Genomic DNA, 22,463 nt, shown 5'->3' on the forward strand with positions numbered 1-22,463 from the left:
GGAGCGAGGTGTTCATTAAGGTACCAAAAGTCTCATAAAAAATCCAAAGTTGCACTAGTGAAAAAACGCTCGACAAGATGAAAACTGATCACATCCTTTTCAGAAAATCCAGTAGTTATTTTAAAACCAGTTTTAAAACCAGATTGGGTCTGCGTGGGTTTAACGTGCCACTCGAGCAGCTCGATACCGTGTGGACTCTTTAGACCGCATTTGAACCTATGGTGAGTATATCATGGCACATTTAATTTTATACCACTTTTAAAATAAGCTGTACAGTATTTAGTGTGACAAGCATCGCTAGAGGAACCCTTTCCCTGTTTACAGCTATTTATGAAGGCCTTTTTAAATAGAAAGACATGAAATCGTTAGCTCACACACACGAAATTTCTTTCAAAAGTTTATTTAGTATCAAGCAAGAGGAGACTTTGCTTAACACTACAGAACATTTCAAGACTCGAGTTACAAAAGAATACCACATTGTTTGCACTTGTAATTGGCTCCCTTTTTACGCAAGTTGGCAAGAAAAAAAAAAACTAGCATATGGCTGAAAGATAAAATAACTAAATTCTATGGAAACCTTTAAAATGAAAGGTGAGGCTTATGTTAAAAGAATGGATTAACATATTTAGTAAACCTAGCTTTTTGTTTAACACTAGTTAATCAAAGTTATTTTTTCCTTTTCATGACCTAGTTTTCATATACAGACTGCAAATAACAAAATTTTACATGTCCTTCTTCTCCCTGCCAAGTGGATGCTTCAACAAAGTGGTTTTAAATTCCATCCATTCAGATTTTAAGCATTTTGATTTATTTAAAAAGGGATTGTTCATAGAAAAAAATTACTTTGAACAGTATACAGGACGGTGGAGATTGGCTATTTCACAACATCAGACAGTACAATCAGTATCTGCCATATGGCTGGTCTCTGTAGACGCCCTTCGCCGTCCTCGCTGAAGGCGCCTTATGTCTTGAGTTAGTCCATTCTTCTTGCCCTAAAATCAGGAAGATGAATCACAATTAGGCCATTGTCATGGGGTCCCAGTAGCTCCATCCGTCAGAACCAGTGGTAAATGTCATACTGGAGATACGTGTCTCTGATGTACTAATAAAAGAAGCACAAGGGGATTTACTTTAAAATATTATAAACACAGTACAGAATGATTGTGTCACGGGTGACATGATCACCTTGAGAAGAGAGTGACCTTTGTGCTGGAAGCAGCCACTAACTGCAAGAATTTCCTCACAGAGCAAATCAACAGCTTTAGACAAAACTCTAAGAGAATGGACAAGGACTATTCTAATTTCTTCCAACAGTAAAGAAAACGAAAAAGAACACAGATATTTTGGGATAAGAAAAAGGAAGAACTGAGATCAAAGTGGGAAAGGCAGATGGAGAAAAGAAAAATCTCTGTCTTGACAGGTTCTGCACAGAGAGACTGAAGGAAGCATACTGGTGGGGACGTCGCAGTGACACCATGTCATGAAGAGCACACATGGACAGCGCTTGCTAACCTCAGACATCCAATCACCTTTACCCCCGAAAGTCAACAGTGTCCGGTGTCACGACTTTTATTTATCCCCAGGTCTCAGAAAGCAAATAAATAGTTAAGTTCTTGCTGTAACACAAAGCAATCAAAAAGCCATGTGTCCTCAGAGACCAATTTAAAAAGCTGGGAGAGAAAAATGCTTAAAATGACCTCTTCTGATACAAACACGCAATCAATGCCATTCTCTTTGGCTAACTTGCACGGATTTCAGTAGGCAGCACTTGCCAAGTCAATGCATGTCTCCTAAATGTTTATTATGAATAATTACCCCCCAAAAAAGAAAGAGGAAAAAAAAAAGACTAAACCAAAGAGAAAAAAAAAAAAACCCAGCCCCTGGACGGTGATACATCAAAATGCACTTCAAGGTAACACCAGAAAAAGGGTTTTCAGCTAAGTTCAGGAAATGTTGCAGAGCTGACTTCCCAGGATCCCCACTCACTGGAAGAGGACACTAGGCATTCTTGGAGATTTGCTACCAATAGAGGCTTCTTGTTCCCTGATCTCTCTGCCCTGTAGCAAAGGCACTTCTTACTATCATTTTGTCGCTACCGTCACCTCTGGTAATTAAACCTGTAATCCTTCAGGCTTATTGAGGCTCATGGATTCCCCAGCACCTTAATGGTCTCTGCAGAACTAAGAGGAGTTACCTCCTAAAGAGCCCAACAACCCTTGTGTCTCCTCCATGGCTCGGCTTTTGTAACCTTTATGAAAGGACTCTTAGGATGATTTTTCTCAGGTCTTGAGGTGGGGAGAAGAATTAAAATGTAAAGATGGGAGAAGGACAAGTGTGAGAGGTGCAGTGAAAATGGCTTTCTTTATTTCCTTTACTGTCAAGGAACAGAGATAGTTCAGGTGTCTGCAGTTTGGCAACCTACTCTGTTAAAGCAGTGAGAAGGTCAGCACTGGCCATCAACCCAAACAAAACACCTAGGCCTGGGATCTGAACTCATGTACTGGAACACACTCTTCAGTTGCCTTTAAGTACCACATTTAACTATTAAAGGGGCCTCTGACAATAGCAGGGTATATACAGATGAATCAAGAGGGGGTTCACACACAAAATAAATTCCTCATGAAAACAAGCATGGATCTCCCTTCCAATAAGGACTTTTAAGGTTTGTCCGTGCCCACTTGTCCTCTCTCTCTGTGATTATTATGGCCACTCACTCACCATAGGAATCATAAGCCTCCTCACCGAGTCCATGCCCGTAATCATAGTAATCAGCTCCGCTGCACGAACAAAAGAAAACACTGTTAGCACAAGAAGTTTCTGCTGTGGGGCTAAATCACACCCAGTGCAGTACTCAAAACTAGATAAACTAAAAATAGAAATGGCTAAAGTGGAATTAATTCCTCCTGAGATGACAGAATGCTGAGAAAAGACAGACTTTTTGACTATCAAAGGCTCTTAACTCCTGAGTCTGTCATTCAAATCACAATTGGGGAAAGGCTGGGGTCCTCACCAGGTGGGCTCACACCAGGTGCTGTGGGAGATGGGCAGGAAGCAGGGAACACCATTTCTTTTCAAAAAACAGAGGTGGTTTCTTTGATTCTTTCAAATGTGTCACAAAACTCAGCACCGTGACAGTTGTGGGCACTTTACTCATCCACTAAACAGCAGGCCCGCCAGAGTCTGCTCTTCATCAGCATCACCATGCTCCATCAGAGTGGCAAACCTCACACCTGGGCGCCTGGAGTTACAGGGTCTTTTCAATGGATAGGCAAGTCTAGGTTCTAATCTACCATTCCCAAGACAGCAAGGAGAGCCTGCTGTTGCTACCCCTTAGCAAATACTATAAAAATAGGCTTCATCTTCATATCACATTTGAATTGTATGTGGTTCTGTTTTGTTTTTACAAATAGAAGTTTGGTTACTAAGCTACAAGTGTTCTGTATATCCGAGGAAGAGGGTCCATTTACCCCCCTTAGGCTTCCTTTGCCAGCAATTTTATAAGAAACAAGCATCCTTATTATATCAAGGTCCAACAACCAAACATGAAGCTTCCAAGCACAATGGAAGCCAGCGTGCATTTCACACCTCGAGAAACATGGTGTCTTTTGCCATGTGCTTTGGGGCCAAGGTAGAAGAGTTGTCACACCACGTTACAGGGGAGGATGGCTAGGGAACCAGCCTATTATCTCACTGGCAACAGCAGAGCTCAGACCCCAACTACAGGCTACACCCCACCCCACTCCTTAACCCTCACCCCATGTTTCCTTTTTTGTGTAAAATAGACCTAAGACCAAACAATCCAAAGGCACCCTAAAATCAGATGGCTCCCCTGGACCCTCAGCAATAAAGTGCTGTTCCACTGGGACAAGGCTTCATGTGACTACCCCTTCAGCTGGAGGTGCTTTCAGTCTCTCCTTCAAGCTGCTTTCTACTCAAACTTCAGCCTACATGTTACCTTCACAGAAATTCTCTCATTCAGAGTCAGGCTGTCTCCATCCTAGTCTATCGTCATCATTTTTCATCCTGGCCTGTATCAGAGGTTTCCACAGCAGGCATGGAAGAACCAGGGTGTGGCCAATGGTACACACACACACACACACACACACACACACACACACACACACACACACTCCCTGTGCCCCAGATAGAGGGTGCAATGCTGCATAATGTTCTGAAGGACCAGGAAGATGGAGGTGAAGGTTGGCTGAGGAGAAGGAGCAGAGTAAGCAAAGCATAAAAGAAGGGAAGAAGATGAGAAATCCAAGTGTTTTCAAGAGTCTTTAAATAGAATGACCAAGTTCTAATAACATCATGGGCCAGAATGACCATCAGGATAAGTCTTCTCTAAGTGCACAATACAGGATATATACCCTGTAAACCTGGGCTAACCACATTCTTACAAATCAGCTAAACACAGCTGAACACGCTTGCTCCAAAGTGAATCCTCTATAATCGAGGCTCTAGAACATGCTGTGCTGGAGAACATAGGTAGCCTGTCAGAATGGAGGCAGGCAATCCCACAAAACTGAGAAGGAAGGGGAGTCAAGAGTGGACCTATGACAACCTGGCCAGATGGCTTAACTACCTAGACTGGCAGTTTCTCTTGGGTACAATCCCACCTGATCTAAAAATCTGCTTTTACTGTTTTAGGACAATGAGGCTCACAGAAGCTGAGGGGCACTGCACCTCCACCTAAGGCTCGGCTACCATGCACAGGACACAGGCTGTGCATTCCTTAGCTGATCACATTTCCCTGGAACTCCTCACACTCAGCACAGAAGTCATGGTTCGCAGGGACGGTGGTGGTTTGAAAGAAAATGGTCCCCAAAGAAAGTGTCACTATTAGGAGATGTGGCCTGCTGGAGTAGGTGTGGCTTTGTTGGAAGAAGTGTGTCACTCCAGGGGTGGACTTTGAAGTCTCCTAAGCTCAAGCTATGACCAGCGTCACAGTTCACTTCCTGTTGCCTATGGATCAAAATGTAGAACTCTTAGTTCCCTCTCCAGTACTATGTCTGTCTGCATGCCACAATGTAAGCCAGTCCAGTTAAAAGGTTTCCTTTATAAGAGCTGCCATGGTCAGGATGTCTCTTCACAGCAACAGAAATCCTAACACAAGGACCATGCTATGTGGACACAGTAACTGCCCACAGCATTGTTTTTCTCTGGTTTCTGGTCTCTCTTCCTCTCCTGTAGGTCTGACTCTCCTCTAGGCACAACGAACCCTTACAGTGAGAAGAACTAACTGGAAAAAAGTGATAGACTTCCATAATCAGAAGGAAATAAACCCAACATCAAGAAACAAAACCAACAAGGCTTCTCTCTACAACACACTGTGCTGTAGAATAAGGAAGAGTTTTAAAATACAATAGCTCTCCTTTTAATGACAGAAACTCAGACTCAGGCAAAGGTTTAGAGGCAAAGCTGAACACCAACCAGTCAAGACACCTGTGTCTGCTCCTGTCTTCAGGGTCTTTGGTGAAGTCACTCCATGTGTAGGGCCCAAGTGACAGCTCAGTTGGGCTGGCTTGATGTTGCCCTCACTCCAGTGTTCTCCAAGGCTCAGCCACAGAATCTGACTCCAAATAAGTCAAAGTACCGTCTAATTAGCAAATAAACTGACTAATAATGCTTTCAAGAAACTAAATTAAAGGAACCTTAATTTTCTTTTCCAAAGTCAGAAGTAACATTACAATGGTTTCTCAGACAATTAAAACTAGAAGGTTCTTGAGAATTGTACCAGTTGCACAGACCAGTCCAGATTATTTCAGAGCTAAGATGACAGACCTCGAGACTAATAAACACAAGAGTGTAACAACAGCCTCAACGACGAAATGACATCATTGGTAATGAACAGCCACTCGGGCTGGACATTTATCTCTGAAGAGCACTCACACAATTCAATTCAGCATGTAGTGGGGTCCCGAATATTTTCCAATCAACAGGAAGATAAAAGGCAACATAGTTTGGCCTAGCCTTGGTTAGGCGATAAGACAATCTTAGTTTTGACAAGTGAAAACTTTCAATTGACATTTGCTATCATTTCCCCCAGTTTCTGATTATTTATTGCGAGACTGTCATCAAGTGTGGAGCGGGAGCAGCTGCGCCCCGTTCTCCCGCCTGTCAGCTGCATCTAGACTGCTTTCGCCACATTTCATTCGTATACCTCAAATGTCTATTAGCCAAAGATGTGGCCTGTTTCCCAAGATAAACCAAAGCCAAGACATGGCAGAGGAGAAACAAACACTAAGTAAACTCCATTTATGAGCACAACTTAAAAAATTAATAGAAACAAACAATGCCTCCCCCCCTCAAACATAAAGCTGAACAGTACACACTCCATTAGAAAAGACTGGGTTACCGCCTCCCCTGCTAAGAGCTTAGGAGCAGGCTTTTCCTGGTCACCTCACTAGACCTCTACACTCCTGCCCCCAAGGATGTGATCACAGAAAGTCCCAAAGCTCAGCAAAATTCCTGCCTGGAGAAGAGTCAGTAAGCGGATGGTCCAGTTCACAAAAGCTTGATTCTATTATGCTCCCTTCCTTTCTTCAGTTTACTAGGAATGAGCTCACTCATTCTTAAAACCTGTCAAAACACTGGCTCTCAACCTTCCTTATGCTGTGACCTTTTAATACAATTCTTCATGTTGTGGTGACTCCCATTCATAAGATTATTTCATTGCTCTACTTACTTTTTAACTGTAATTTTGCTATTGCTAAGCATTGTGATGTAAATATCTGATCTATGACCCGGGGGGGTCACAACCCACAGTTGAGAACCATCACTCTAAGTAGTCCTCTCCCTAAGCAGGGAACACAAGCAGGCAGTCTCTTCACTAGCCCTCTGTCCCCCAACACATATGCACAGCCACGGCACTGTGCTTGTCCCCCAAGCAGTTTCCCAATTCTGAGGCCTGCTGGATTCAGGGTGTGTACAGTTCCAGAGGTCTCCGTCCTCTGGCCTCTTCTTGTCTCTTAATTAATCACCTCATTGGAATGCCTGGGGATCACATCATTGAGACACAAAATATCTCTATAAACCCTCTTTCTGTGGCTTCCTCTCTTAGTTTCTGGTAGGACAAAGCAAAGTCTTTTAAGCCCATGCCCCATGCCGGCATGCCTGTCCCCTCAAGCAAGTAGCTCTGTGGAGGGCAAGGTGGCTCCTGGCTCTTTTCCATCCCTGGTGTCACCTTGACCTTTAGCCTGACAATCCCTCCGACTGTCGGGTTAGAGCATTTGAATTCAGATGCCAGCCTCTTTTTTCTTATTTACCTAAGCAAATCCCTTGGTGATTTTATATAGTCTCTTTAAATAAAATCTACACATCCAAGTCTCTCAAATTTACATAATCTTTTAAGGTGTTTCTTCTAAGATTTAGATTCATGTGCCAACTGCCTTTTATCATCTAAACTTCATATCACATCAGCCTTCAGAACTCATCTCTCAACCTGCCCCATTCAAGAACCACTACTTCTTAACCAGAACGAATCGATCTAGTGTGCTGAGAACAAAGTCTGCATTCTCGTGTGTGGCTCCACACCTTTATCAAGTCTGCTGGACCATTCCAGTAAGGGCTGCAGAAGACTGCTGCCATCACCTCGCCATGGTAACTCTGCTCCTCACCTCACTCGGCTGCACAGCACAGCAGCTGACAGGGACAACTTCTTCCCCATTTCTTCTCAGTTAAGTGAGAAGGCAAGACCGACATAAAAGGGATGTGTGAGTTTTATTCAGTGATATGGCTCAGCTGCCCTCAGAATAATGTCCAAACCACAGAAGGTATAACTCACTAGATTTTAGCTTAATACACTGAATGAGTGAGTGAGGGAATGAATGAACACAACAGTTGCAAAAACTATGTACCCAGGCAATCTGAAGAGATGCGATGTCACTAATAGGTAATGCTGACCAAGAGGCATCTCCTCCTGCAGTTCTAAAGGAATAAGATGAAAAGGTTCAAAGTCTGTTACGTCTTAAATGCAGAAGCATCCTGACAAAATAAAATTAGATCCTAAACCTGAGCAGAATCATGTATTCAACAAACACAACAGGATCTTTCTCTGTGTGAGACACTGAGCTGAAAATGCAGACATGGGAACAAGGTGCTGCATCCACTCCCGAGAAGTCCATGCAGATGGGCACGTGCCGGGCAGCAGCACTGGCGTATGGACGCCCAACGCAGCCTTGTCTTGTGAGGTGGGAAGAAAAGATCAGCCAACACGGATGTCTGCGCAGAGCTGAGTGACAATAGAGGATACAAGAGGAAGAGGTGAATGGAGTCGGACTAAGAAGTAGTTCTTGGATTCTTGAAGGAAAATGGCTTAGTTCACTACTATTAAAGAAGAATCTGGTGGCTAATAAATAATTATATACTTAATTTATAATCATATTTTAATATCATATATCAGACATTCCACATATCAAATGGTGTTTCACAAACCTATTAAATAGCTAATATTAATTCCTGTTTGTTAACCAAAAGTGAAGCTGTCTGAGGTCAGCCTAACTGTGCAAGAATGACCAGCAGAAGAAAGGCTGGAAAGTCGGTCGGTACATCCCTCACATCTGCAAAGTTACGGGGTCTGGAATTCATCCTTCGGACAGCAGTGCCACACAGCCTGCTTACTGCTAACCGTTTGTCACCTCCGCTCTGTATCCCTCGGCATACGACTGCTACAAACCTGCCTCTCTGGCAGCTGCTGTCCTTCAAAGTGAGAGGAAAACTATCTGCTTTGTTTTTAGAAGTCTTTCTTCTTTCTAAAAATTCTTGCTCCTGTCTTGGTTTCTTTTCCTGTGTTTCTATGATGAAATATATTGACAATATATAAAAGCAATTTAAGTGAGAAAGGGTTTATGTGGCTTATAGTTCAGGGTGTATGGTTCATCATGGCAGCAAGGTCAGGGCAGTCAGGGGACAGCGAGAGCGTACTGGGTTGGTTCCCTTTGTGCATTTAATAGTCTTGGGTCCCCTGTCCATAGTTAATTAAAATGGATCTTCCCATATCACTTAACATAATCAAAATAAACCCCACAAGTGTGCCCAGAGAGGTCCAATTCCCAGGCAATTACTGTCAAGAGGCAACACTACACCTCCCTTATGTGTGTTGCCCACGCTGATAATCCTGTCAGGCTCCTTTTGAAGCAGGACACTGGGTCCTTCATCTCTTGGCCTCTGCACCTTTTATCCAATGCTTTCTTTATCTTATCATTGCTATCTCACTTCAGACCTCGTTTGGCCTCTATGGCCCATGTCTTCTTATCCAATGGAAATGAATTACAAAATCATCCATTCTGTGAGAACTGTCCTTTCAAAGTATGCCATTTTTAGTATGTTGAGTCTGATATTTTGAAAAAGCTTTGTAAATTTTGGCTATGCATGAATTCTTGTTTTTCAGATTCTCAGCTAACTTGTCTGTCCACACACACACATCTTACTTAAAATATTTTCCTTTGGTGGTATTGTATGCAGCAGGATATTCAAGTTGCTCATCCTTTTGGGGGTGCCATGGCTCCCCTGGAGCATGGGACTACGAGATCTATAGCCTTGTTCTCTCACAGCGATTGCTTGGGCAGACACTGCTCCGTTTTGCATTGCTGGGTGCCAGAGAACAAGCCAGGCCTCATGCTTCAGAAATGGTCTTGAACCTACCAGAGAAGGCTTCCTCAGTTATGGCTGCCTGCATGAGGGCCCTTCCCATAGTCAGCCATACTCCATAGGCCCTTCCCATAGCCAGCCACACTCCATAGGCCCTTCTCCTCCTGAATGTGGGTTGGCTACTACTGTCCAATCCTATGTTTCCTCTGTATTTCCCTGGGAATCTTTTGAAACTTTCTTTCTTCTTAACAGCTCATGAGGCAGAATCTGAGGAAGGATGGGTGGTGAGTGGAGTCCACGGATATTTTGATTCAGCTTTGTGTTTTTCTTTCTATTACATTCCTTTCAGTGTACAAATAATTTAAGTCCTATTTCTGAAAGCCTGCACATTGTTTAATTATGAGAACAATGAGACGATGACACGAACCTTGTCATTCACATTGTTCCCCATGAGCTCACCACATCCAGCATTCAGATTTAGAGACAGCCACAGACAGACATGGACATGGGGGCTGGAAGCAGTCCTTACAGCAGTGAATCTCAGAGCATCTGCAGCTGGGCTTTGTCCCCGTGGTACTGACGACTTTGGGCTGGGGCACTGCTGAACCCCCCTCTGCAGGCAGACGACTGAGTGCTACATCTTTTGAATTTAATTTACAAGGCTGATTTCCCAATTATTTGACTTGTCTCTTTAAGGGAAATCTTTCTGTATATATTATCATAAAATTAATATTTAAGCTAATACTTGATAAATTCTTACTATGTGACATAGGCAATTGATCTAGGCCAGCTTCCCTGTTCAGTGTTTCTATTCTACCACAAAGACATCAATCCTTATAGTAACCATGAAGAATTTCTAAAGATAAAGTAGAATAAATGAAAAGTAATATTTCAAATGAAATTTTGGGAGTATTCTTATTTTCCCATTATCATAGATAACTGAAGATCTGAAATTCCTTCAGGGTAAATAGCTTAAAAAAATTTCAATCTATTTTCAATCAGAGTCTTCCTTACCTAATAGTTCTTTCATAATATTTAATGATATTTCCTCAGGAGGACATTGAATAAAAAGCCACAAAATCAGGTTGTAGCAATTGATGAAAGCAGCTATAAGTGAAGTCAAGGCTGTCTACTCCCCCAACTGTGCTGCCTCCTGGTCTCTCCCGGATTCCTGCTCACCTGCGCTCCCACAGCTATCCTGTACCCACAGGACTAATGGCACCTCATGTGGGAAAGGAGATGGCGCTGACCTTACTTTTGGCTGTCTTCAGTGTCTGCTATTCTTACTGGAGGATTCACACTTGCACTCAGAGAGCTCACTGCACCAGGCAGGAAAGCGGGCATTTCTGCCCACCAACAGCTTAGTGTGGGAGGGCCATCCATTTCCTGAGAAGCATGCACACGTCGAACACAATTTAGACAACTTGCTCCACCCTGGCGATGCTGGATCCAGGGGTGATCCATCTTTCTCCTACAGCATCCTGTCACATCTGTGAAATGGCCCAGAGCCATAGCTTTCAATGTGTGGCCTGAGGACACCCAGAATACATGAAGGAAAAATGTTGTCACTGTAATAAAAATTGAGATGTTATTTGTCTTTTTCACCATGCTGGTATTTGCACCAAAATCATGGATGAAGTTGTATCACTTCCCAAGAACAGTGGTAACAAACCTTACTTTCTCTACCACCATTACAGCTCACTGACTACTGTTCACATCAGTGGTAGCATTTCCGCAATGAAGTCCTGTCTAATTAGGGCATGCACACTGTCTGTACAGCCACAATGCTCATCAAACATCACAGACCAGAGTACAGCATCAGCACAACACACATGCATGAAAATAAAGCTCCCTTTATTGTCAGCAGCCTAACACTGAATCCACAGCATCTCCATGGGTGCCAGCAATTTAAGTAATTTTCAATTGAAAAGGCCAGGACAAATTTTTAGTCTAATCAGGAAATCCCCTTGTCTCTAAGAGAAAGGTGCAGTAGCTCTGTCAGGTCATGAAAACTGAAGGTCCAATTTCCTAAATTATAGACCTTTCAGAACTATCATTAACCTCGCTGAGAGATAACATGTCTCTCAGAAGATCCACCACGGGGCTGACGGCAGCTATGACAAAGGGAAACTGTTCTTCAGATATGCAATAAAATTTGATAAAAGTAATAGAGATGAAGCAGAGATCCTGGGCATATTAGGCAAGTAGTCTATCACTAAATTGCACTCCTAAACCTCAGAAATAAGGAACTTAAATCCATCACACACATTTAATCTCTTTTTTTCTTTTTCTTAGACAATATAATTTAAAATGACATAGGGGGAAAACACTTTTCTCTCTCAAAGATAAATAAGAAATATATGCTTGGTGGGTTGGAGAGATGGCTCCGTGGCTAAGAACATACTGTTCTTGCAGAGGACCTGAGTTTGGTTCCCACACTGGGCAGCTTACAACTGCCTACATCTCCAACCCCAGGGGATCCAATGCCTTCTTCTGGTCTCCATGGATACCTGCACTCATATGTACATATTCACATAGACACAGACATATACATATAATTTAAAATAAAATCGCTCCAAAATATAAAGCTGAGTGTACTGAAATATTTGTCATTTTATTCTATAAAACTGAGAGGTATTAAAATCTGAATTCTAACATGGCATTAGTGTCAGTTTATTCAATGAACTACTATGAAAAAAAGTTCATTTATTTAACTTAACTGACTCCAAAAAAACAGTATGACTGTTTACTAATTTATTCATATTGAGAATTTCTAAATATGTTAAGAACTGAACAGGGGTGTGGAGGTGGTTCAGTGGTTAAGGGTACTTGCTATACTGATACAAGGCCCAGACTCAGTCAACAGAGCCCACCACACCAGGGGCTCACAACTGCTGGTGCCTCCAACTTTCCAACTCCAGGGGACTAACACCATCTTTTGTCCTCCTCTGGCACCTGCATTCACACACACACACACACACACACACACCCCAAAAATCTGAGAGTAACAACTAAAACTGGGGCCTATAGCTTGCCACCTTGGAAGTGGACCTGTACCTGGTGCCCCATGACCTTGCAAAAACTATTACTTCATTCAGGAAAAAGGTTGGGGCAGAAACACCAGCTTCAAGACAGTTCAGGAGAAGATCAAGCAGAGACTGAGCAGAGAGAACCTTTAAACACTCAGTGTCCAGGCTTTGTAGTAAGGTATAATTCTGTGGCAGAGGGGACATTTGATGGTGCAGGCAGTTCTTCACCCCGTCACTTCTGCAGTGTGTGGGCACAACACCAAACACACCACCAGCTTTTTCTCTTGTTCACAATTTGATGAAATACTTATTCTTCTTGCAGATTTTGTAGCCCCATCAGTCATGCTGTTTTCCTACTAAGCTGGGCATTTCAACTTCTTCACTAGCGGAGAAACTTTCTGTTCCTCTCTGGCCTGCACGAGCTTCCAACAGCACAGTTCTGGTGATGTGGTGCTGCCATTAGGTACAACAAGGGCCGCTGTGGTCCCCCCCGCAGCAGATCCAGTGACCAAGATGGCTACATACTTATTAATACATTGTACATACAGTATGGATATGCTGAACAAAGGGATGTCTCATTTCCTAAGCAGAATGAAACAGGATTGTGAAAATTCAACACATTTTTTAAAACACAATTTAAAGTATATTAAGCATCTTTCTCTGGACTTTTCCATTATTCCAGAGCATGATTGACAGCAGATAACAGAGAACACTGAAGATGGAAATGGATACAGAACAACTACATAGAGAGAGCTCCACATACACCCTACTGAAATAGTTAATTACTGCCCACCTGATTGGCTGAACAGTCAGGCAGAACAACAGGGCATACTTCTGGTAGTGTCTATAATGGCATTTCCAGAGGCTGAGCCAAGGTGAGGCACAGTTCACCATGCATGTGGATGGTGCCATCTATGAGATGAAGACTTCAGATGGTGGAATAGAAGAGGAAAGAAAAGAGAAGCCAGAGAGGTACTGGGTCTCTGCTTCCTAGTTGCCATGATGCAGGCTGCTTTGACACGGCTCCCTATCTTGATATACTGAAGCCTCTGAAGCCATTAACTAACATAAGCTTTCCCTTCCTTATGTTGTTTTGATCAGATAGTTTTCCAGAATATGGAAAGTAGCACAGACAGACAGACAGACAGACACACACACGTACACACACACATCCCACAGAATTCTTTCAGGTTCAATTTCTATTTCACAAACTAGAAAACATTCAGATAATATAGACTAAGAAATGTCCTTCAGGTAATGGAACTGCTAAACTGTGAAGCCAGAACGAGAATAAAGATCCATGTCAATGAAAAGCCTGCTCAATTTCTCCTAAGCCTAAGGCCTTCTATTCACAAAATTGGCAACATCTGGCCTTCAAGACAATTCTCAGAATATGCTTGCTGACACGCAGAATGCCCAGTAGTCAAGCTTGGGGTCCAAACTCAGGCAAACAGGGTACAATTGACCATGAGATGTCCTCCTGAAGAGGCTTTGCCTACCCCAGGTTTTGGCCTACGCACTCCCCAAGGCACTAACTGCTGGTACTGGTCTCACATCACACAGATCCAAGCACAGACCCCAAAGCTGTGTCTGCCCATGACTACCCCATCACAGGAGCCGGACCCCACGGATACTGTTAGTCTTTCACAATCTCATTTAGGCTTTCTACAAATTGTCCTTTATAGTTGCCAAGGGAGTCACTTTGCTTTGATAAAGTCATCACGAGGCTGACACGTATAAAATGATACACAAGGTAAGAGCAAAAGCCCCACAGTCTGCTGGAATCCTCAAAGTCCAGGTTGGTCATTACTGTCCCCTCGTGCCTCAGACTAACGCCTGTCCAGCTCACATCTACCTGTTCACACGGCTGCTGGGGGATTGGGTGTGATGATGGGAAGCACTGACCAACAAAGGCGACCATTATGGAGCCCCAGCACTGCTAAGGACTAGGACGCCAGGGTTTGGCTTAAAGGCTCCGCTGGGAATGGATGCTGTGCTCCATGCTGGAAGCAGCAGCATTCTGAACAGACAGCTCAATCTTTGGAGTGTCCACTTCTACAACTGTCTCAGACATTCAAAAAAAAAAAAAAAAAAAAAAAAAGGTCAATCAGACAGAAAGGAAGTGTACATAAATGAAGAAAGTGGCTGTAGTGCTTCCTAAGTCACTACTGCAGCTGTGGCTTAGATGACAGGCTGATGACGAACGGGGGGTAATTAGGGTTCACACATGCCAAGCACTTCCACTGGCCTGCCATTTAGTACAAAATAAATGCTGACTGTTGTTACTACCCCCATTGTTATAATTAAGATCGTAAAGCCTCATTTCAGATGCAATAATCGCTTTGTCTAATAAAAATGTTTTAAATGCCAATCAAAGATACCAGTTGCCTCCTAAAGCCCCCTTTGTGAAATACTTCTAAGTGTCACCTCCACCTCAGATGGTATGAACATACTGGCGAGTACTTTGTCAAATCAAAGAGAAGAAACTGATCTCAGGGCACCATGCAGCCTGTCTCCTTGCATTAAGGCCACACTATCATACTCAGTTAATAGAAATGATTATTTTCAATGACTCAGGTATTAAACTTGGACCGTACTCCAACACATCTGCCAGAAAGTTTTTATTCTATGCATAAAGTTATTCTCCCCAGAGAGGCTCTGAATCCTTCCTTTCTTCTGTTTGCCACAGAGAAGAACGTACCAGAGAGCATCAGATGCCTGTGCCAAAGAGATCCTCCTGTCTTAAGGGTGGACCCACTGCAGCCACAACTGTTGGACAGGTTCAAGAATCACAAGAGGCAACCCTGCTGGTACAGCTGTGAGAAATCACCTAGACTAGGTTACATGAAGTGGAAAGACTGAGTCTAAATGTGGGCAGTGCCATTCCATGAACTGGGGTCAGGAATGAAAAGAAAAAGGCAAACTGAGCACCAGCGTCCGTCATTATCAACTTCCTGATCATGGATGCCATGTGATCCGCCACCACAATGCTTTCCCTCTTCAAACCAGGAGCCAAATTAACCCATAAATTGCTTTTGTCAGGGTATTTTATGGCAGTAATAGGAACATACTAATACACTTGGGATATAGCAAGCAAACAGTTTGGAGGACAGTAGTCATGGAGGCACCTTGTTTTAGATGATGAACTGGGCTAGGTCATCTAACACACTATCTTCCCCAGTGACTTGGTTATTCCATTTCCTAACTCTAGTTTGAAAGCAACGCTCGTCTACCATTTAACACACACACAGCTCCCACACTATGCTGTGTGACATGAACTTGATGGCTGTTTAGCATCTTCTTCTTTCTAAGCTCGTTTAAATGATACATACACCTACTATTTGCCAATGTTGGGAATGCAACAGAAAACACGATTTGGTCTTTGGTTTAATCCTTCATGTAAATCAGACAACTGAGTGAGTATCCCTAGTGTCATGCTATAGAACCATGGAGCTCAGAGTTGTGTAGAACCGGGGGCGGGGGGAACATTAGGGGCATTGCCCAAGCTGTTTTAGGGGACACAGAAAGGTTTCTAGGAAGAAGAAAGGTCTGCACTGACAAGTAAGAAAAAGGCCAGACAAAGGAAAAGAACATGCTAACTGAGACATACAACAGATGTGGAATGAGGAAGCAGCTTCAGAGACACAAGTGATCTTTCGAGGACCCATGGCAACGCTGCCAGAGTGGGGAAGAAGCGCAGTTACTCTGATTTGTTTTTTGTCACCATCCAGTTTAACCACTAATCACGACGGTCTAATCTGTAATAGGTTTGAGTGTTGTAAAACAAAGACATGGAATTCTGGTGTCAAAGGAGATTACTGGAATTAAAAATCTCATGATCAAATCTAACAGCAAAAGCCAAAGACACTTCCGAGGTACATGACATAGCCCTCTCTGGGTCACATACCCAGGAAAACAGGCACCCATTTTGTTTGTTTCAGATAGGTTTAAATCCCTTTGCTGTAAGTACACTCTATTTTAGCAAAAGAAAAGACTAAAATAAAAAAATCATTTATGTGTCAAGGGAGAAAACCAATAGGATAGGCTGCCTTCACAACACATATTTCTCCTTTTTACTAAAAGGTTTATTTTTGTTATATCAGTAGAGTATTCTGCTAGCATGTATATTTATGTTTGGTACCCTCAGAGGTTAAAAAAAAAGGCATAAGATTTCCTGGAACTGGAGTTACAGAAGATTGTAAGCTGCCTTGTGGCTGCTGAGAACCAACCTGTGTCATGATCTGCAAGAGTGGCCAGTGCTCTTTAACCAGAGTCATCTCTCCAGCCCCACTTCCTCTGAAGATGCAGACTCCTGACACAGCTGGACTAGGGACTGAGGGTGGGGACAGGACAATGCATCAGTCCAAACCCTCTGCTTCTTAGCTCCTTTTGTAGATGCAGTCACCTCTGAGACAGAAGCGCTCAGGGAGGGAGCTGTACTAATCATCAGGATGGAAGTAGAGCTAAAGGTGACCGCACAGGGAGCCCAGACTCTCGGCTATGGCACTGTCCTCTCACTAGCCTGCAGCTGCTTCCACTCTACTTTGAGAAAAAGCAACACCTGCTTGGGCTGATTCCTGGTAACAGAGCTCAAAGGATCTGAGCGTCTGTGCCTCTGTCCTGACCCAGAGAACAGGCTATGCTCCCTATAGAAGAAAGGTCCTCCTGTGCTCCCTACTTAGAGGGTGTAGATGGTACCACACAATTGGAAAAAAAAATAAGTTGTAACTAGATTCCCAGGGGACAAACATGTAAAGGATAACAATACCTTTGTTGGTAAGACCTCTAACCGCAGGGCCCACAGGTGCCCCTGTACAAAGTCGGGCAATGCTCCACATGTGAGTTTCACAGAACACACACAGGCAGCACCACTGGAGTGTGAGGCAAAGCCATGTGGACTTACTCTCCTACCCAACCACGTCTTCATCTTAAACTGAGGTTCTCCATGTTACTGTGTCCAAGGAAACCGTTATCATTAAGCAGGCTTTAGAAAGGCAAACAGGCAAGAATCTAGGCTTCAGCTTTCTTTGTGTAAATTTAGGCAAAGTTATTTCTCTTTTCTCATTAGAAACATTGTTTGGAAATGCATCTTGCTTGAGAGGGCTCTAAGGTCTAAGTAAAACAGAGCAGTACCCAAAGACACTGCTGCAGTATTATAGCAGTACATTCGTTCTCCCTGCCAACATTCGCTGCTAAGAGCAAAGCGCTTACACATAGTGGCACAAGCCTACTGAAAGCAACAACGGAGGACAATGTCTTGTACTGGCTGCACCTAATTGCCGCTTCCTAAATGCACTGTACTTCCAGAAATAGAAGCACTATTCTGTCATCCCAGAAGCTAAACATACAGTTTCACAAGGACACTGTGTAGCTGCTCAGGCTCACATAGTCAATGGCAGAACCAGGATCAACAACAAACCTTTCTGCACACACCACGCAAACTCTACAACAGGATTTTTCCAGATAGAAATGACAGAAAGATGCAAGTCCAAGAAGTATGGTACACCGGCCTCAGAGGTGTTGAACAGGGGAGAGGGGCTCAAGAGTCGTTCTGGAAAAAACAAAAGGCTCAAAAGAATGGTATATGTGTTCAAGTTCAAAAACAATACAATCATTTTGGGGAGATATCAGAGTTGAGGGAGAGCCTCCATGTGCTGCTCTGTGGCATACTGGAGATCAAAGTTGAATGCATATCAAGCTGCATTATTGAGCCAATCTAATATGCAGTGGGTGGTAACGTGCACTCTTGGCACTGAGGTCTGTGGCTATTGCATAGTACCAGAAATGCTCTATCAACATTTTATAGCTGGTTTAGTGTTCCATTGGCTCGCTTGTCAATCTTGAACGTGTTTTTGCTGGTAAGACTTCTATCTGCTCTGTTGGAAAAACTGAAAAGTAGCCTGCAGTTTTGATGTAATGATTTTTACAGAGAGTAGGGGGTAGGGATAGGGGATTGACATCTAAATATCTTCTCTATAGTCCAGGATCATAAGTTATCTCCATTTAATAACTATCATTATACACTATATGTTAATATTATCATTATATGCTACACACCAATGTTGTCAGTACATAAGAACTGAGCAGTCTGACAGACTTATGTCTAAGAAGCTTCACGCATTTCTAGTGAGATCTGTAAACAGCACTCCCACTTGAAAAACAGCTGGGTTGCTCAGCCTTCCTGTCCACCATACATAACAATCATCTCAAGTTCTCTATTCAGGGTGGGCTGTCCTTGAAAGAGTCATCTTCCTGACTTATCCACCCATACACCGGGCATAGGGCATGTACCACTGTGCCTGGCAACAGCAGGAAAGGTTCTTCAAAGGTTAATGTAGTACTTTCAAAGTCCCAGTTACCTACAACAAGTCCCCACAAAGACTTGAGCGAAAATGCTCACGGCAGCATTCTCCAATCAACGTACAATGGGCACAACCCAGTAACCACCACTACCAAATCAACAAGCCAAAGGTAGACCTGTATGTGGAACTTCACTCAGCAATAAAAAAGAAAGTGATACATGCTTCATGTGAACTGGTCTAAAAATGCAACACTATATGAAACCATGGGAAATAAGAGATCACTTGGAGAATGTGATTATACATGAAAGATGCAGAAGAAGGAAAGCTACTTACATCAATGTAATCCAAGGCTGCCTGGGACAGAGGGTAAGAAAGGCTAAGAAAAATGGGTATAAATAAGCTAACTGGAGGGCTAGAAATATTTTAAAGTGACTTCACAAACTGGGCATATATGAAAATAATTACAATTTTAACTTAAATAGTGAATTTTCTGTCATGTTAAAAAGAATATGCTCCATATATGACACACTTGTATGAAAATGTCCTTAAGTAGCCACTGAATAAATGCAATGAAAATTAAAAGATACTAAAAAAGGAAATAAAGACTAGGGCTAGAAAGATAGTCACTGGTTAAGAGCACTCGCTCCTCTTCCAGAAGCCTCAGGTTCAATTCCCAGCACCAACATGGTAGCTTACAACCACCTATAACTCCAGTTCCAAGAGATCCAACACCCACTCTGGCCTCTGGGCACCAGATGTGCATGTAATACACAGACATAACTGTAGGCAAGAAACCCAAACACATAAATTAAAAAAAATAACTAAAAATTGTTCCTAAGTATTTTGTTTGTTAGTTGGTTAGTTTGTCTGTTTTGGTTTGTCAAGACAGGGATCTTTGTGTAGCCCTAGCTAGCCCAGAAGTGGCTATGTAAATCAGACTTGAACTCACAGAGATCCATCTGCCTTTGCCTCCCAAGTGCTGGGATTAAAGGCAGGTGCTACCACTGCCTAGTATTTAGTGTTTGATGCTGTTAATGTGGTTTCTTGAAGTGCTAGGATATTAGTTGCAGATAAAAAGAAATATGTGATTTGAATATTGTGTACTATGCAACCAAATCATTTATCAGTTCCAGTAACTTTTCAGCCAAACCATCAGTAAGAAACAGCCTTAGGGAATAAAGTCATCTCTTCTAATCTGGTCCTTTCAGGTCTGTTCCTCTACTTTCCCCTCCTGCCCTCGCTACTCTGAGAGGCCCTCAGCACCACCAGGGAAAAAGTGGTGTCTGGGAAGGCAGCACAATCTACGGGGCAGGAAAGGAGGAGATATTTTACATATGATATTTCAGTTGGCTGCTTTTTTTTTTTTTAAAAAAAATCACTTAATTTTTTTTCTTGGAAATGAATTTCATCAAGTCAACAGAAATTATTTCCTATTTGTCCTGATTTATACTTGTCATTGTCAATGTACATCAAGTTCTATAAAGTATTTCCCACCACCCATGGAAATGATGACGTGATCATTTCCTATGGTGAAGTGCGGAATTCCCATTTTAATACACCCTTTCAGTAACAAGGCAAATTTATTTATAGAAATAAATCTTTGCTTTCATACACTATTGCCCTTGAGTTGATGCTTTGGTAAATGAATTTTACGTGTATAGCTGTGACTACCGTCTGCAGTTACTTGGGTTTGTTTTATATGTATGATCGTAAGTGACTACAGTCTGTAGTTATGTGTGTTTGTTTTACATGTATGACCATAAGTGACGATCATCTGTAGTTACTTGTTTTTTTTTTTTTTTACACATGTTGATCATAAGTGACTACCATCAGCAGCAACTTGGTTTGTTTTTTCTTTCAATGCCTCTTTCTGATGTGGTGGCCTCAGAAAAGACGCTGGAAATCTACCCTGACTTTCCTACTTCCAGAAGGACTGAATGGCAGCAGAGGGGAACTTTAGCAAAACCTTATGGCATTGCCAGGCAAGCACCCAACTGGCATTTCCTTTTGGTATTTTTACTGGTAGGAATCTCATGAACTTTATCTAATCATCAGTATCCCTGAGTCTGTGCCATGTTCCTACACAGCATGTGATATGTAACTGTCCGTTCTGTGCACACGTGCACAGACCACAAAGATGGCAAGAACCAAGTGGTGATGCTGCAGTAGGTTCTGCTGTTCTCTGTAACCACACCTGTAGCAATCAGACGCTGTGCTAGCTTCTTCAGGCAAACAGTTTTAATTCATCAAAATTTCCTGGATCTGCATGTGAGGAAAAAACACGTGGTTTTTGTCTTCCACTTAATGTTAGGCTTTCCAGATTCCAGGAACTCACATATAAAAAGGAGTTTTCACCACTCCACTATATGCAGCTATTCCAAACATCTGGGCGTCGCACCAAATATATTGGAATTAATAGGTATAAACGCTAATGAAATGATCTTGAAAATCATTCTCCGAAGGCCCTCATTCCAAATTTTGAATTTCTTGTCATGGTTGGGGATTCAACTGAAACCCACTTTCTTCTACAAGCGTCACCAACTTCAAATAATATTTACCAAGTACCTTGGTTTTTCTAGTGATGCCCCCAAAAACAAGAGGATCAGTTCCAGAATCTTTGAATCCAGTAACTCTCAATACTTGGTAACCTTCACATCCCCTAAAATCTAGAGCAGTCAGTCATAAAACTCTTACCCAACAGCCAAAGTGAAAATGAAAAAGAAAAAAAAAAGGAAGAAAAAAATGCATATCCCAGCTTCTAATTTCTCTACCCAACAGCTGTTTAGTGCGCCCTTACTCCAGAAGGACAATCTGGAGACCAGAAGATCACTAAACTTAGTTAAATTCTTGGGGAGGCTCCTGCAACAATGCAAAGTATGCTAATTTCTCACCCAAATAAGTGGGTGTTTCCAGCCTTTCCTTACAGCCCTTTTCATTGGGAATTGTGCTTTCTGAATATTATCTTTTAGAATATCATTGTCCCAAATTGTAAACTTTTTCAGGAGTGTGACATGGGGGATTGTGACCCAAACAGGCATCAACTCTTGGGATTATGGTGTCCAGGACGGTGCCATTTAATACTATGATTAACACTAACAATCAAATAGCCTATGCTGTCCTGCTCCACCACTCAATTCCTTAGCCTTGGCGACCGGAAGCGCCTTCAGTGAAACCCAGTGTTTCTCTGACACATTGTCAGTCTTTGTCTGTGTTGACATTTTCTTACTGTCTGGCATCACAGGTTGTTTTGGATTTCTGTGTATTTCCTACTTCTTTATTATTTTTTTTTTGGCTTCCCAAATGCTGACATCACAGATGTGAATCATCAGAGCCTACTGATATCCAACTTTCTAGTGACAAAATAAAATCTAAATTCTCTTACATCATCCAAAAAATGCTTCGTGATCTCTCCTTTGTTTTGCGTTTCTGAAACTGAATCCTATCTTCTCCTGACTCATTGTCTACCCCAAATATGCTTCCATGCTCTTGATAAGTTTATTCTTTTTTTTAATTTATTTATTTATTTATTAAGGATTTCTGT

The 22,463-nt window shown here is 42.4% G+C and overlaps 1 protein-coding gene across 3 annotated transcripts in view; it reads right to left on the bottom strand.

Moving 5' to 3' along the window:
• Positions 1-384: 384 nt before the first annotated feature.
• Khdrbs3 (KH RNA binding domain containing, signal transduction associated 3) overlaps positions 385-22,463 on the bottom strand; it is a 137,396-nt gene continuing 115,317 nt past the window's right edge. For all 3 annotated transcript variants that reach the window (XM_050145278.1, XM_050145279.1, XM_050145281.1), the window contains 2 exons: positions 2,719-2,777; positions 385-992 (listed from right to left, as the gene is read on the bottom strand). In XM_050145278.1, coding sequence (XP_050001235.1) covers positions 901-992; positions 2,719-2,777 — 151 coding nt within the window. In that variant the 3' untranslated portion in view covers positions 385-900. The remainder of the gene's footprint in view (positions 993-2,718; positions 2,778-22,463) is intronic.

The sequence above is a fragment of the Alexandromys fortis genome, unplaced genomic scaffold (genome assembly GCF_014885135.2).
Source record: "Alexandromys fortis isolate MF-2015 unplaced genomic scaffold, M_Fortis_MF-2015_v1.1 scaffold_2_1_26212458, whole genome shotgun sequence".
NCBI classification, from domain to species: domain Eukaryota; kingdom Metazoa; phylum Chordata; class Mammalia; order Rodentia; family Cricetidae; genus Alexandromys; species Alexandromys fortis.